This window comes from Schistosoma mansoni, chromosome 3, assembly GCF_000237925.1.
Source record: "Schistosoma mansoni strain Puerto Rico chromosome 3, complete genome".
Taxonomy (NCBI): Eukaryota; Metazoa; Platyhelminthes; class Trematoda; order Strigeidida; family Schistosomatidae; genus Schistosoma; species Schistosoma mansoni.
Genome location: NC_031497.1, coordinates 17,539,566 through 17,554,209, shown reverse-complemented (window position 1 = coordinate 17,554,209; position 14,644 = coordinate 17,539,566). Strand labels below are relative to the sequence as shown.

The window sequence follows — 14,644 nt, the reverse complement described above, 5'->3', positions numbered from 1 at the left end:
ATCAACAAATAGGTTGACAGTTATTTTATGATGGATCAATGAAATACAAAAAGGAGATTATGCAAGAGAATATCTATTACTCATGTGTAGTGCATTTTTATAGTGAATCTCCTAAATGATGCGTAGTTATTCAGTTAAGTCAATCAGAGCTGATTTTATTTCAGAGAAGATGTATGTCCTAATAAATGAAGGTATTGCTGAAACACAAATATTCTTCTGATATCATTTATATTTTTTTAATGAAGAGAACTATACAAATAATTGTGGATTTTTGTTCTCTGAGCTAGATGGTTTGGTCATGCAGCTTTCATCGTTTTTGTGAACGACATCATCAGTACAAACGTCAAGTAGAAGTGGATTGACTTTTAAAGGTCAACAATAACCAATCATCATCGAGGTCTACAAGACAGTCTGTGAGCCATATGTGGAGAAATTCGGACACCTCACGTCCGCCTGAAGTTTGTGCTGATGATGTCGTTCAGAATAACGATGAAAGCTCCACGACCAAACTATCGAGCAAAACCCCATCAAAATCATCCACTTGAGCTACAAATCTTCACCATCTCACCATACAAATATGACAGATAAATATGTATTTATATTTTCCCTATAATCATATTTAAACTAGTCAGTTCGTTACAGTAAAATTAATCTTGACAAGAAAAGCTAGTTTTGTTAGTTTGCGCAATCATCAATGTTTGATCTATTTTTTCTAGTAAGTATTTTTGTTATTTTCTTCGACTAGATGATGATCTGGAATTCGTCAATGATCTGCTCCCATCGTCTCCAAACTGACGACAATGATGTTTCTCCCATCCTCATATGTTGTAGTTATTCATTTTGTTTGCCTGTTGATGTGTGACTTTCTTCTATATAAATGGTGATAATGATGATAGTTAAGAAATTAATATTATCATGATATACTATTTTCTTTATGTATTACATGTGAAATTAAAAGTGAATGATGTCTATTACCAGAAATCTTTGTATTTATCAGAGGTGTCAGTTAACAAATAATATTCTGTCGGACTTCATTGTAAATTCTGAGTTTTTTGTAACATTCAGTTTTATTTTTTTAGATGAGGTTGTCTGGTAATACCATCCTTTTTCTCCTGTTTTGCTGTGTTTGGTTTTTCCAAGTATGTTTGAAATAAATACATGTTGGTGATGTAAATCTTTTACCTCTCTACATTTGGAATATGACGTCATTATGTTATGATATACAGGCTAATGATGTCATAACCAATGACAATATAAATGGTTTATGCTGTTGATCTTCTATAGATTTATACAGTCGTGTATCTTTATTTGTTATTAGTATTGATCTGTTCAAAAGATAGTTAGGCATAAATATGTGAGACCGTTAGTATGAATATAAGGCTTCAATACTGGCACTTCTGTTTTTCATTTTTCTCGAATTGAGTCTCCCGTGGTTTTTATTTAATCATTGCGTTTTTCATAAAATTAATCACATTGGGTCACAAAACAAAATGGGTATTACTGTAGCCTAACAGCTTATTTGGATATTCACTGTGTACTGTTTACCAACTCTCATTTGGAAATCATGAACTGATCAATATTAGACCATAACTGGAAACCTAGAAGCACTAGACAGCCATCTCGTTCTAACATGGAAGACAGTTACACAATGTCTTAGATCGATTTAAGTTACACATCAACGCCGTGGGATGCCGACTTGGTGGTCCAGATGTTAAGAGTTCGAGCTCGAGATCGAAGGTTCTTGGTCCGATTTCCGTGTACTTCATCGTGGACGTGCTTAGCTGAGTCCTATACTAAAATGAAACGGTCGTCCACTGCTTCCTGGTTTTCACTGATGGTCTAACATTGGTCAATCTATTATTTTAATCAAAATCGACAATCCTCACAGCCCTATACTGACAACATTCATTTTTTATGTTTGTCAAACGAAAAGTAGTTGTTGATCAGTAACTACTGGTTTACACGAAAGACGAAAGAATCATGTTTTAAACTTTAATAGTATGTCATTAAAAAAGTGCATAAATCAGGTGAAAATCGGCAAGTTGGTATATATATATATATATATATATATATATATATATATATATATAATTTCATTATAATGTACAACATGAGAGCATGTTAAACAGCTTCAGTAGTCACATGGTTAATATCCCTGTAAAGCTTAACTTTACAAATTAGCATCGATTTGAACTACTTGGTTTCCCTTTCCTTATCAACCTAATGGATGTTCGGTAATCACGATATTGCTTATATTATTTATAAATTCAAATGTTTTTTTTTAGTTTGTCATTTTAAGTAAACTAGTTTATTCACTCTAGTTTTCTAGATTTAAATAATTAGGTATGTATAATCAAGTTCCTATCTTAATTTATCCCTACTGTTGCAAAAAAGACTTTTTATACATGAAAATCACCATGTGTAGCATTCTTTTAATACATATTCTGAAGTTAAACTACTGATATTCAGAAAATTTTTAATATTCACCTCGATTTATACCGGAAAAGGAGAATGTAACATGGAAATTAGTGGGGGCGGTATTCATATTTCAAAACACTATCAACTCTCACCAAGCTAAATATGCTTGACTATATACATTGTAACTAGTAATTATAGCTTTTTACGTACACACATTTGGGATACTTACATAGTTGACGTTTATACGGTTACTGTGAAATCCGCATCACTATAATTCTCATATAAATAATCCTTTTGATAAACGTCTTCAGTGCACAAACAATACACGTTTTGTTTGCTCTAAATCTTACATATATGATCATAGTTTGCTTAATAATCATGAGTATTATCATAATCATTCATATCCGGTTCCTGTAGGAATAGAATGACGAAAAGAACTGTTAATGTAATCAACAACGGGAAACATCTGTGAATTGTTATCATAGTGGAATAGACACATGATTGAGATTGTTTAGTAATCCAAAAAGCAACAATCAAGTATATTTTGTGATGCTGATAATAATAATCACTCAAGTGGACTTAGGAAGAAATAAAAATGCGTGTACGGGTTGAAAAGGTCTTTGAAATATTCATATGATCAAGTACTAATGGTGTCATGACTAAAATAGGCTTGAAAGCATGGAAAAACTGGACAAATGTGTTAATTAAGATATTGCAAAGAATGTGGGAGCGAAACGGACGGAATAATGGAAATGGCCACAAATTACACCCGGGTTAATTGGAAACACTTATGGTGAGTATGCAAAGTTGATTGTAAATTATCGGTTGAGAGGTGGGGTTTGGAACGGCTTAGAGATAACCTGAAGCACTAGATAGTGCTGGGCCGTATTGCATATATATGTTTAGGAATTTTCTCAGGAGGAGCCTTTTCTGCTTACGTATGTTACAATAATCACAGGTTAAGGGGTAACAACAACTGAAGGTAACTAATAGATGACTTTATAGTAAAGTTTTACCTAAACCAGAGGTCGATGAAATACTCATTTAGAACAATGATTAGGTATATGTTTCTACTTTTGTATTTAAATTGTTTGCAATTCAACACCACTTTTATATGATTGTTTAGAATTAAATCTAGCTATCATCATTTTATGAACTTATGAAACAATTGAATAAAGACAACTGTACCGGCTACCTCTATAGTTTTTCTGTAAAACCACCTGGGGACCTTTTTATGTTTTCAACTATTTATTTTGACTTAGTGTTCTTGAGGTGGCGAATATTTAACATAAGATTTCTTGTTTATTCAAGTCCTGTATAAGCTGCGTAAATTTATCTCATTGTTTTATAATTTTGTTTCCAATGCCTAATTTAACAATAGTAAGTAGAGTAGTTGTGTGTGTTGACTATTCGATGTAAATTGGAAGTCGTATTTGACTTGGTGAGTTGATAGACGGGAAAATCTCAACACATGGACGTATAGTCTTTCTAGACTGACTATCGCAAATGAGACTACCATCTATAAAAGCAGGAATCATACGAAGGTTACGAGTATTTGGTCATAGATGCTCCAACTATAGTGAGAACACAGTAATGCTGACGTCACGTTTATGGTTTTCAGTAGAAATGTTCATCTGGTTAGTGACTCTGAATCCTCATCAACGTATTTGATTAAGAAATATGTTAAAGATCCCTAACTATTTCCTACCCCGACACAATGCAAGCTTGCATAAGAATAGATACTAAAAAGAGTTAAATTGCACAAAAAGAGATAAAATATAACTTCACAAGATCATTGATCACCAAAGTGAGTCATGTCAAGAGGAGTAGACTACTTAGTTAAAACAGACTTAACGTTGCCTAAGTCGAAACTGGTCATAGCTGCATTCAATTATCTGATAAGTCGAGTGTAATGATACAAGTCATTTTATTTCTCTTTAATTTCCAACTAGTCATCGGATGCATTTCGGATTCAACTGTTATCGGTTTGTTGTAATTGACGAAATCCGTTTTCAATAATTAAGCCTTGATCTCTTGTCCCAATAATATAGTTAATACGTAACTTATATTAAGTATTCTCATCATTATAGCTCATCAATTTGGATGTACAACTGTAGAATCTGATGAGGAATCATGAGAAATAATATTCTTCGTTTATATTATCTATTTTTTGATAAATACTTATAGCATTTTGTATTAATGCTTCATACTATTCTACGGCATTTATCTAATTGTTTAAAAATTGAGACTTTCGATAAATAAAAAAACTACAACATATACATGAAATGTAGATCAAAAATAAACTGTAACTTGAAGTAGCCTAAATACTGAATCAATGATACTATGCATACTAAGTACCTGAACAATGGAGAAAGCTAGATTTATTGTATCAATTATTCTAATACTGAATAAACCCGTTTAAATTATCATAATTTTTCATGTGGACAACATTTCGACCTTGACTTTATAGGATGATAACAGATAGTTGTAAATATTGATGACACCATTGGGAATCTATATTACTCAATTTATTTAGCAGATATCCTCTTGGAGACAATTAAATTTGTTTCCATTATCTTATACATTTATTTCGTGATAGTAGGAATACTGGTGAGTCTATAGGACACAAATGAATTGTTCTGTTACACCAAAATAACCACCAACTGTAATAATCAAGACCAATTTAGAAAGCCCCATAAATGTATTTTTCGATGTTTTCATAATTATCAGAATTATTGTGACGTGTTCGCATTAGTTACTAAACTTAAATACTAACACTGGGAAACGTTGGCTAACTGTTTAAAGATTAGAAGATAATCTTAAACGGTAGTTGAAGGGGTTATGACATTAAAGAGGTATTACATACTATGTTACAAACTGAAATCAGACACTACATTTACACTTCGTATAAATTTTATTGCTTTTTTTACAATATAGATAATAAACTTAGTTATTGGATATCTTGTATTAAATCACTACAGAAAGTCTGACAGTATAGGATTCATGTGACGTAGGATTTTGAATACAATATTTTATTCTTTTGTTAGTGTTAATCAAATTTAAAGCATTTGATAAAGCACTTATACTGATAAAACCCAATCCAATTCCACGGCCTATTGGCTGACCATAACCACCATCTTGAACATAGCCAATTAGAAGACAATGAGAGTGCTGAGAAGATTCCTTACCATTTTCTGAATTAATCACAAGATTACTGTTATCCTTTCTCGAATTTTCTTTGGTAGATTCATTAGGATAGAATGCATAAATACGTGCATATGCTTGTGGTACACCTCGGTGTTCAGTTTTCAGATAAACCTTGAATACAAATAATAAACAAAAATTATTTAAGAGATCTTATTGACGAGTAAACAGAAAGCAGAAGACTGTTTCAAAACCTTACAGTTACTCAGTTGTCCAACGGGAGCTCTAGAAAATATTCTTTTAAAATGGATTCTGAAATAAATTCATAAATGTTATGTTTCGAATGGACTGGTCTGTTTGAAAATGTGAACAGCAGTTTCAATTATGTACATAGCTCCTTCCGAACTGTATGATTTATGAGGAATAAGTTTGGCAACTTAACGTTTTTATGTGCTACGTAATAATTATTGCGTAGAAGTATGTATGTTCACAGTACGTCATCGTCGGACCTGAGTGAAATACTTTAAATACAGTGCTAGGTTTTTGCATATCTGTACTAAAATTGAGTAGAGAAATGATCAGTCTGTATTAGTTTTTGGGTTGACATCCGTAGTCGTCAGATTAAACAGTATCTCTCCTTACATCTAAAGTTCGTACTTGCGACAAATAAACCTTTGCAGAACAGCGTGTCAGTAGAGGAACACCATATATTCACAAAGCTAAAATGCAACCCCCCCCCCTCAAATAGAGTGTATTCCAGCTAAGATTCACCTAAATTCCTCAAGATTCAAGTTAGTAACTAAGATGACAAACGAATAGACAGCTTTATGCAAAAACAAAAAAGCTTTAGATGGGACTTCTTATTTATCTGAGATACTATCAAGCGACGTTAAAAAAAAGATAATATGTAAATGCTTTTGATATTATTAAAACCAAAAACCGATCTATGTACGACAACCACGATGCACTCGACAGCTGTTTCACCATAGTATGGTGTTCCTAAGCTGTGCACGTCCACTAATCCGGATCTAGGAATCGGACCCGAGAATTTCAGTCTAGTGCGCGAATACTTGACTTCTAGACCGCTGAGCCGGGATCTAGTTTCGATTAGTCCATGATAATGAGCGACAATCTTTCACTGTGTTTGGTGGATACCTTCTTATTTTCCACAAAGTTCATACAACGTAACAGCCAACAGATTATTGCGTACAAATGATACAAATACGTTGCAAATCCCATGAAGAGAAGAACTAGTCTGCCCTATGAAAATGAGAGGGAACGATCATCAATCACCGCAAGACTGCTTACGCCTTATGTGCATGAGCACAACCTCATGTACGCCTGATATGCGCATATAAAGTATAAGACGTAGCGAATACGATTAAAGGAAGTGGCGGTTATTAATACTCCCAAAGACCAGAATATGCTCTGGAATGCATCAGTGAAAACCTGCGTTACTGGTATCCACGTACTAGTCCTACGTGCGATGCCAGCGCGCCAACACCAACAGAGTTCCCACGATTCCTTCACAAAAACGTATACATGTGGCGGGTATTTTTGCCTCAAAATGACAATTTAACAGCCAGAAAAAAAATCGGCTTCACTAAAAAAAGCATAATCAACTTCAATGGAGCTGATACGTCAAGAAACAATATTCAAGTTGAAGAATCAGATAGTGTGAATGTAATAAACGTTTTTCTCCAAAATACTTAATAAACTATCTTATACATCCTATGATGCAATTTAATATGCAGAAACTCATAGTTGCAGCATCCGTAACTCTTTGTCATTCGTGAAACAATCTCATTCTATATTTCTCCATACAAATTATTTTTTCAGCAAATTTTCCAGATTCTGGAATAATTCACCACAATCTGTTCGTCAGATTAAATCAACCCTATCCTTTGTTCGCTCCATCGATGCTTAATTCTCCTCTGAAAATGCGTTAAGTACTCCTTTAGTGAGATTAGAGGAACCTTAAATGCCTAACTGTTTTTATTACTGAGTCTAGTAGGCAAACTTCCCTATCTGCTGATTTCTTTACACCCGCACCGTCTCTGGTAACCTTAACAAATTTGAATAATATCTAACATGAACAGTATATCATAAAATAACCTAGCACATATATCATGGTGGACCTAACTAACTAAGTAATCATTGCTTTAGTTATTCGGTGTTTTCTGGTTATAGATGATTATAATCAATTCATTATGGCACTGAAAATGACCTTAAATACACCGTTCATACATCAACAGGATGTCCACTTAAAAAGAATTAAAAGTTCTTGGCTGACGCCATTCATTGCTCTAATACATGTAGAAAATGTATTACCTAAACAATTTTTAAACTAGAAGACTTAAAACAGTCTTATATCACATCTCTGTTCCATACATTTAATATTAATATCTACATCGAGCTGATCATGCCTGTAAACTGGCATGAATTCTGTAATTGTTATTACGCCCCCAAATGCCCTGGTACGACCGAGAGTGGGAAGAGTTCGCTCTTCCTCACGAAATGCTCTCACATGGCCACGCGTATATAGCCTCTGCCAGAGAAGTCCTACTCACTGCCTTCTCGTGGCATTACTGCTCTTTACGAAATTGAGAGGACGAAAAGCGAATGTCCGGCGCTTTAACCGGGTTGGTGGACACGGAAATTCCATCTAGGGGAGTTGGAAAACCCTGATTCCAAACCAATGATGCACATGGGCTCCAGTATCCTGAAGGAACAAATGGAGTATGAACCAATTGTTGGTCACCGGCTACCATGGGACTGCATCTCCTCACGATGCTCCACTGTCTTGTGGATCAAACCTTTAGGTCCATGGCTCTGAGTGTGGCCCCCTAAGAAAACCACCTGCTTCGGTTTGGGCACCCGGGCAGTATCACAGCCCTCACACAAATCAAATGAGATTTGTGTGGCGCATCTGCGTCTGGTGCCTCTTTGTACCAATATTTGTGTTCAAATAAATAAATAAATTATTATTACTATTATCGCACGAAAAACTTTAATATATTTATTACAAATCATATTGACTACTATAAATTAATTTACTTACTAGAATAATTGCATTTAAAAGTGCTGAATTATAATTATACAATTGTTGTAATGATAATTTAGCACGATTTTCTCCAACTAACATTCTATGTACAACTAGACGAAGTAATCCTGGTTCACGAAGAACAAACCATTTATTATTATCATCATCATCTGAACTAGATGTAATTGCATTATCATTGTTAGAAATTGTTGATGATATAATTGGATCAGTTGTTTTTACAACATTTATAGAATTTTGTTCAATCAGTTCAGACCATGGATAAACAAATGGATGAGTAATACCGAATTTAGTAAAATCAGGGCGTAAATTATTTGGAAGACGACTGAAAAGAAATTGTACATAATTTATAATGGAGATTGAAAATTCTAGGCATTTTATAAGAAATCGATATAAACAAAAGATTGGAATCAACAAACTATTATCCATTAGAATGAAGTAAGTTGATCCCTTATATTATTACTGATCAATTTCAAACTTTGTTCTGATTGTTTAAACCGCTCCGTTATTTTAAGAATGTCATTACAAAAACCGATTAATTTAAATGGGATTTCTGTACATCATTTGGTTACGAAAAAAGCTAGCATATATATGGCGACAGACCGATCACAGTAATATTTGCTGTTGTTATTCCGTGCTCTTTTTTCCTTTCTAGTTTTACATAATTATAATTACCTAGTAATAGGAATCGAATCGCTTTTCGCAACTCCATTTATAAAAAAACATGAAGTTCCTATCCTAAAACTAAGAAAACACCGATTACTAACTTTTTCATCCTATGGATCATTTATCATGCCAAATGGTTCATACTACTTCTTTTTAACGTACTTATTCTCTTCTCACATGGCTTACTGAGATAACTGTGTTTACAAGGCCGATAAGCACTACGTAGTATGCTTCATTAAAAATGTTGTGATATAAAATACTGTCATTTGTGCTTGTATAGTCCACCTACTTCACATTATTAAAATTCATGTGACAAGAGTTTAACTTGAAACATCCATGAATCACGTACCATTACTTTTTATAATAAATTTGATTATCTTTGTAAATGAATGTGCATTCTGCAGTTATTTTCAAAATCTATATCATATTATTATCCTTTTTATTAATTAAATTATGCACACTAAGAAATAGTAATACACTATTGACTTACATAAACTTATTTAATTTCTCCTTGGTGACAATTTCTGCAGATTTCTGACCAGCTACGGTATCAGGCCATAAAGTTTCCGGAAATGAATCAAAACGTCCACCTGCATGTGTTCCAAGTCCAGCCCAATAGTATAAATCTCGTAGACCTCCAACTTCAGCTCCTCGATAAACACAAGCTATGAGGAAATCACGAGCTGTTAAAGAACCACGAAGTAATAAATCATTTTTTGACTGTGGAAAATTTCGTCGTAATATTACATCCCAACCAACAGTTTCAGGTGACGAACGAATCAATGATGGTGTACTATTTTGGACCAAAACAACATCTATACTGTTTTCTTTAGTTTCCTAATCGGGTAACAATAAAATACGAAATTATGTGAATATGTTTACTTGTGGTGGTATTACATTTCAAGCATAAGTGGTTTGTGTACAAAGTTTTCCACATCATTCATACTATCAAAAAGTGACATTTAAACTGACGTCAAAAACTTCTTATGAAAACTTTATGCCATGTAGAAGAATATAGTCAAAATTGAACCTAAACTGAAAATATGCGACGATTATTGGCATCCTATCAAATCTTATCTACCATTTGGAACAGAAATCGTTGTTTCTTATAGGAGACGAACAACATTCTGATGATAAAATTTGTACAAATACAATAATTACTTGCAAAGTCCCATAAGAAAGAATATCTGTTTATAGTCAGGGTAATTCAGAACAATAACTTACTCGAACATCTTAGTATAACAGTTAATATTGTTTACAATAAATCCTAAAAAATTCACTGTACATGTTTTATTTTATCTTCTGTATAAATTGTGATTTACTATGAACGTGATAATAAAAAAATATTTTCATAAAATATTTATTATCACATTTGCAAACACGAGTCAATCTAGGCTAGACCACCACTGAAAACCTGGAACTTCTGGAGGACCCGTTTCGTCATACTATGGGACTCCTCAGCAGTGCCCATGGTTGATTCTGCACACGGGACTCGAACTCAGGACCTCCTTTTTCGCATGCCAGACGGTATCCAACGGTGTTAACGCCTAACTTCAATCAATACATGATCTTCACAACCCTCCATCCCATGCCAGAGGTAGATATTTTTCTCACACTCGACACAGATTGGACTCCACTGGTCACAGTTTCTCACTTGAACTCCAGGAGTTACATCCTGAAGACAGCTAGTGGGGAGCACATGATTCTTATCAGTATGAAGATTTGTGAAAATTGTAGTATTTTCACAGTTTAATTCATTAGTCAACCTAAGAGGTCTACAGGTTGAGCATCCGCGCGCGAGACCGAAGGTTCTGGGTCCAAGTCTCGAGAGCAGAATCGTGTATGCGTAATGCTGAAGAGTTCCATATTAGCATGAAACAGTCGTCCAGAGCTTCCAGGTATTCAGTAGTGGTTTAGCTTAGACTGACTCGTGATTTCACCTGTGAAAATACTGCAATATCCACAAATCCCTATACTGAGAACTGAAGTTTATTTCAAGCAAAACATTGAAAATATTAAAATTACAAAAAAAAAAATTACCAGATTAATTTTTGTTGAGAGTAGTTGATCAGGTGAATTAGTGTGATTTGGATAGAATTTATTAATATCTAACCAAGATAATTGTTTACCAGAAGGTAGTACGAAACCAGATTTGTTATCTAACGATTCAATCGTACTTGGTTGGTGTTGATTTTTAGGATTATTGTCACTTAATTTGATTGGCATAATAGACCAATTCCGATTACGAATTTTCAAACGTGGCCTACAAAAAATATTATTGAGAAATATAGAACTCTGTATAATGCAGTACATTATTGGCATAGTCAGAAAGTGAAAAGTTCTTTAAAATGCACATATTGACTGTGTCTAACAAGATAGTACGAATAAAGAAGGCATGATGAACATCAAAAGCTATATTTGAGAGCATCGCCTCACTTTATTCTAAGTCTATAAAATACTAAAATTTAGTTTATATAAATCATAAGCTTTCGTTTGCTGCATGATTTACTGTCATACCCCAAAATTATTGTAATTTAAAACGTGACCTTTTGTAGTCTCTTTTTCTATCCTGATGCTTAGTTTTGACATAATTGTATTTTCCTGACTCTTTGTGCGTTGTAGTCGTGTTAGTAATTTAATTCTTCATGTGTCTTTGCGTTAATCTGCATCAGGAATAATTCGAGTAATGGTTCAGTCGATTCGTTTTCTCTCTCACTCTCGCTTGTCAACGAATTGGATGGTAGAATAGAATTTTTCTTCCTCCAAAGCCGTTGAGTCACAAATCGAACTCACGCATTACTGGCTTCAAGGCCAAACTAAGCAGCCTGTAGCGTCAAGGCCTTAAACTAGATAAGAACAAGTTCTCTCTTGTAAATTATCAGATAGGAGGACCAAAGACGTAACACAAGCAATAGAATCAAAAGTAGGTACTTTGTCTCACTGGAGACTCAACAGTTCGGTATCCCAAATGTTTTTGAGACTCAAGACTTACAATCGATTATTCTATAAGCTCAAACGAGCTGCAACAAAACTTACATTCTTCATGGAACATGAACGTCAATATACTGAAACGGGTAATAGTTAAGCGCTCGTTTAAGATGAACTATGCATACCAAGAACAGACACTACACTCTAATAGTTATACACTTTGGATAACAAAATAAATTATCTAATGTTTGTATAGTATGATGAAATATATTAACGCAATACATTTTGAAATGCATTGCGTTGATATACCACATAGTTCTGATGATCTTCGTCTTCTTGTTACACACGAAACCCGTACGAGCAGTCTGGAGCACCTGTCGGTCCTGCTATCTGCCTAACCCAGCCAGTTAAGTCCAGAACACCAATCACAGCCTCTGCAATATGAATCATTATTTTCGAACAAACTGGGTTTATTAATCGCTCAGACAGACCACATCGTACCATAAAATAGAAAATAACATTTGTAAAAGATTTGGCCAAATGTGGCTGTGAATAGGGAGAACAGTAATTAATAGACTGAGTATAACTTAGGAATACTAAATCGTACAGTAATAGTCTGTGGGTCAAAATAAAGCTCATAATAGAAGGAACATGAATATGAATAGTTGAGCGACTTAACAATTACACAATAGGAAATATACATATCATATTTGTCCATAAATAGCCCTCAAAGTTACTATTCATAATTCTCTTCGGGATATAACAGAAACGATTCATGTGATCTTAATTATTATTATTATTATTGAAATTTCAATAAGGAATTTTGACAATAAAGAATAAAAGATTTGACAAAATCAACTGACATGATAAACTCATTTAACATTTAATCGTTTATTTAAATAAAGTATTAACTGTCATTATCCTATTTTAAAAAATTATAATACTTTCTAATACTATAGTTGGTAAAAAGTAATCTGTTAAGGATTATAGCAAATTGTTTATAAAATATAATTTTTAATGGTACAATTCATTTGACAAGTTCCAAATATGACGAAATACAAGTCTTGGATTCTACAGTTAAACACAATCTATATAATATATGTTTACAAAATAGTTTCTGGAAAACAATAACTATCCTATAAGCAAAGATGGATACTGGCTAGGAGTGGAATCCAGGACGCGCGTTTGGTCCTTTTTGGGACTCGTCAGCTGGATATACCTGCATTTCGTAGTTGATGATCACTCTGGGACTCAAACCCACTACCGTTCGCTCCAAACGCCATCGCGTTATTCACTCAGCTACTGAGTCCTACCTGTTATTAGTTTTTCAATTCGTTATATATTTAGTCAAATCATTTCATATAATCTAATCCATTGAATAGTTTTTTTTATTTTTCTAGCTAATATAAATATCAAACTTGACACAACTTTGTTTCTAACAGATTAATCTTATATCAAATCAAGATAACTATAAATTAATCAGAAGAAGAATAGAGGACAAAAATACAGAAAGTGATAATTAACGAATTTTGATAAAAATTTATAATTTGATCTTTTTATTGATACATTGAACATGTCTTCATTCTAATCTAAGTGAAAAATTTAAACAATTACGGTTAAAGATAGATGAGTCTTAGAATTGATGTTATTTTTTCCCGCATGATAATAAACAAACATATTTATACGACAATCAGAATAACAAAATAAAGAATCTTAAGGACAGGAACAGAATATAAATGAATCAACCAAAGTGAAAGTCTGGATGGTGTCTGGTTCTCCTGAAAACCAGTGCAAGATTACCCTGGCCCATAAGGGTATATTATATAACTGTGAATCAACCAACCCCTAATCCATAAAAATGTACAAATCTGACAAGTAAACTTTTACCTGGTACTCTACTCTGAGCCAATGAATCCATGAATAATTATTAACTTACACAAAATAAATTTCATTTACTTTACACTTCAGGCAAACAATGTAGTTTGTTGATAACAAAAGTAAGGAGCTTCAATAGTATTAAATAATATTAATTTTGACAATGAGAACCAAACCACTCAGTTGCACAAATTCAGCAAAATGTACACAAAACATAATTTAAAATAATGATTTATCTATGTAGCGATTCAAAATTACATAGTGTTCTTGCTCGAGTGTGAATTAATGGAATTTACTTCATTTCAAACTTACTAAATGTACAGTTAAGTAACTTTTATATGGATGAAACTTAATGGTGTTTGGTTGTTGTTACAGACAAACAGATAGATTATCAGATATTCGATTGTCCTACACTCTGTATCTATTATATATACATTAGTGTGTGTTAGTCACGTGGGAAGAGTGTTCCGATACGCGTACTCAACCACCGATTACGACGGCACTCAATGCTGACTAGTGTTGAAGACAGATGGAAGGAAGTTAGGGGTGGCC

The 14,644-nt window shown here is 33.5% G+C and overlaps 1 protein-coding gene across 1 annotated transcript; it reads right to left on the bottom strand.

Moving 5' to 3' along the window:
* Nucleotides 1-5,316: 5,316 nt before the first annotated feature.
* Smp_168150 (hypothetical protein) lies at nucleotides 5,317-11,611 on the bottom strand (the record flags this gene model as incomplete). The annotated part of the gene is made up of 4 exons (XM_018799466.1): nucleotides 5,317-5,736; nucleotides 8,624-8,948; nucleotides 9,780-10,126; nucleotides 11,330-11,611. 4 exons carry the CDS (start codon nucleotides 11,609-11,611, stop codon nucleotides 5,386-5,388), a joined length of 1,305 nt encoding a protein of 434 aa, XP_018651252.1. The 3' UTR covers nucleotides 5,317-5,385.
* Between the last annotated feature and the right edge of the window lie 3,033 nt (nucleotides 11,612-14,644).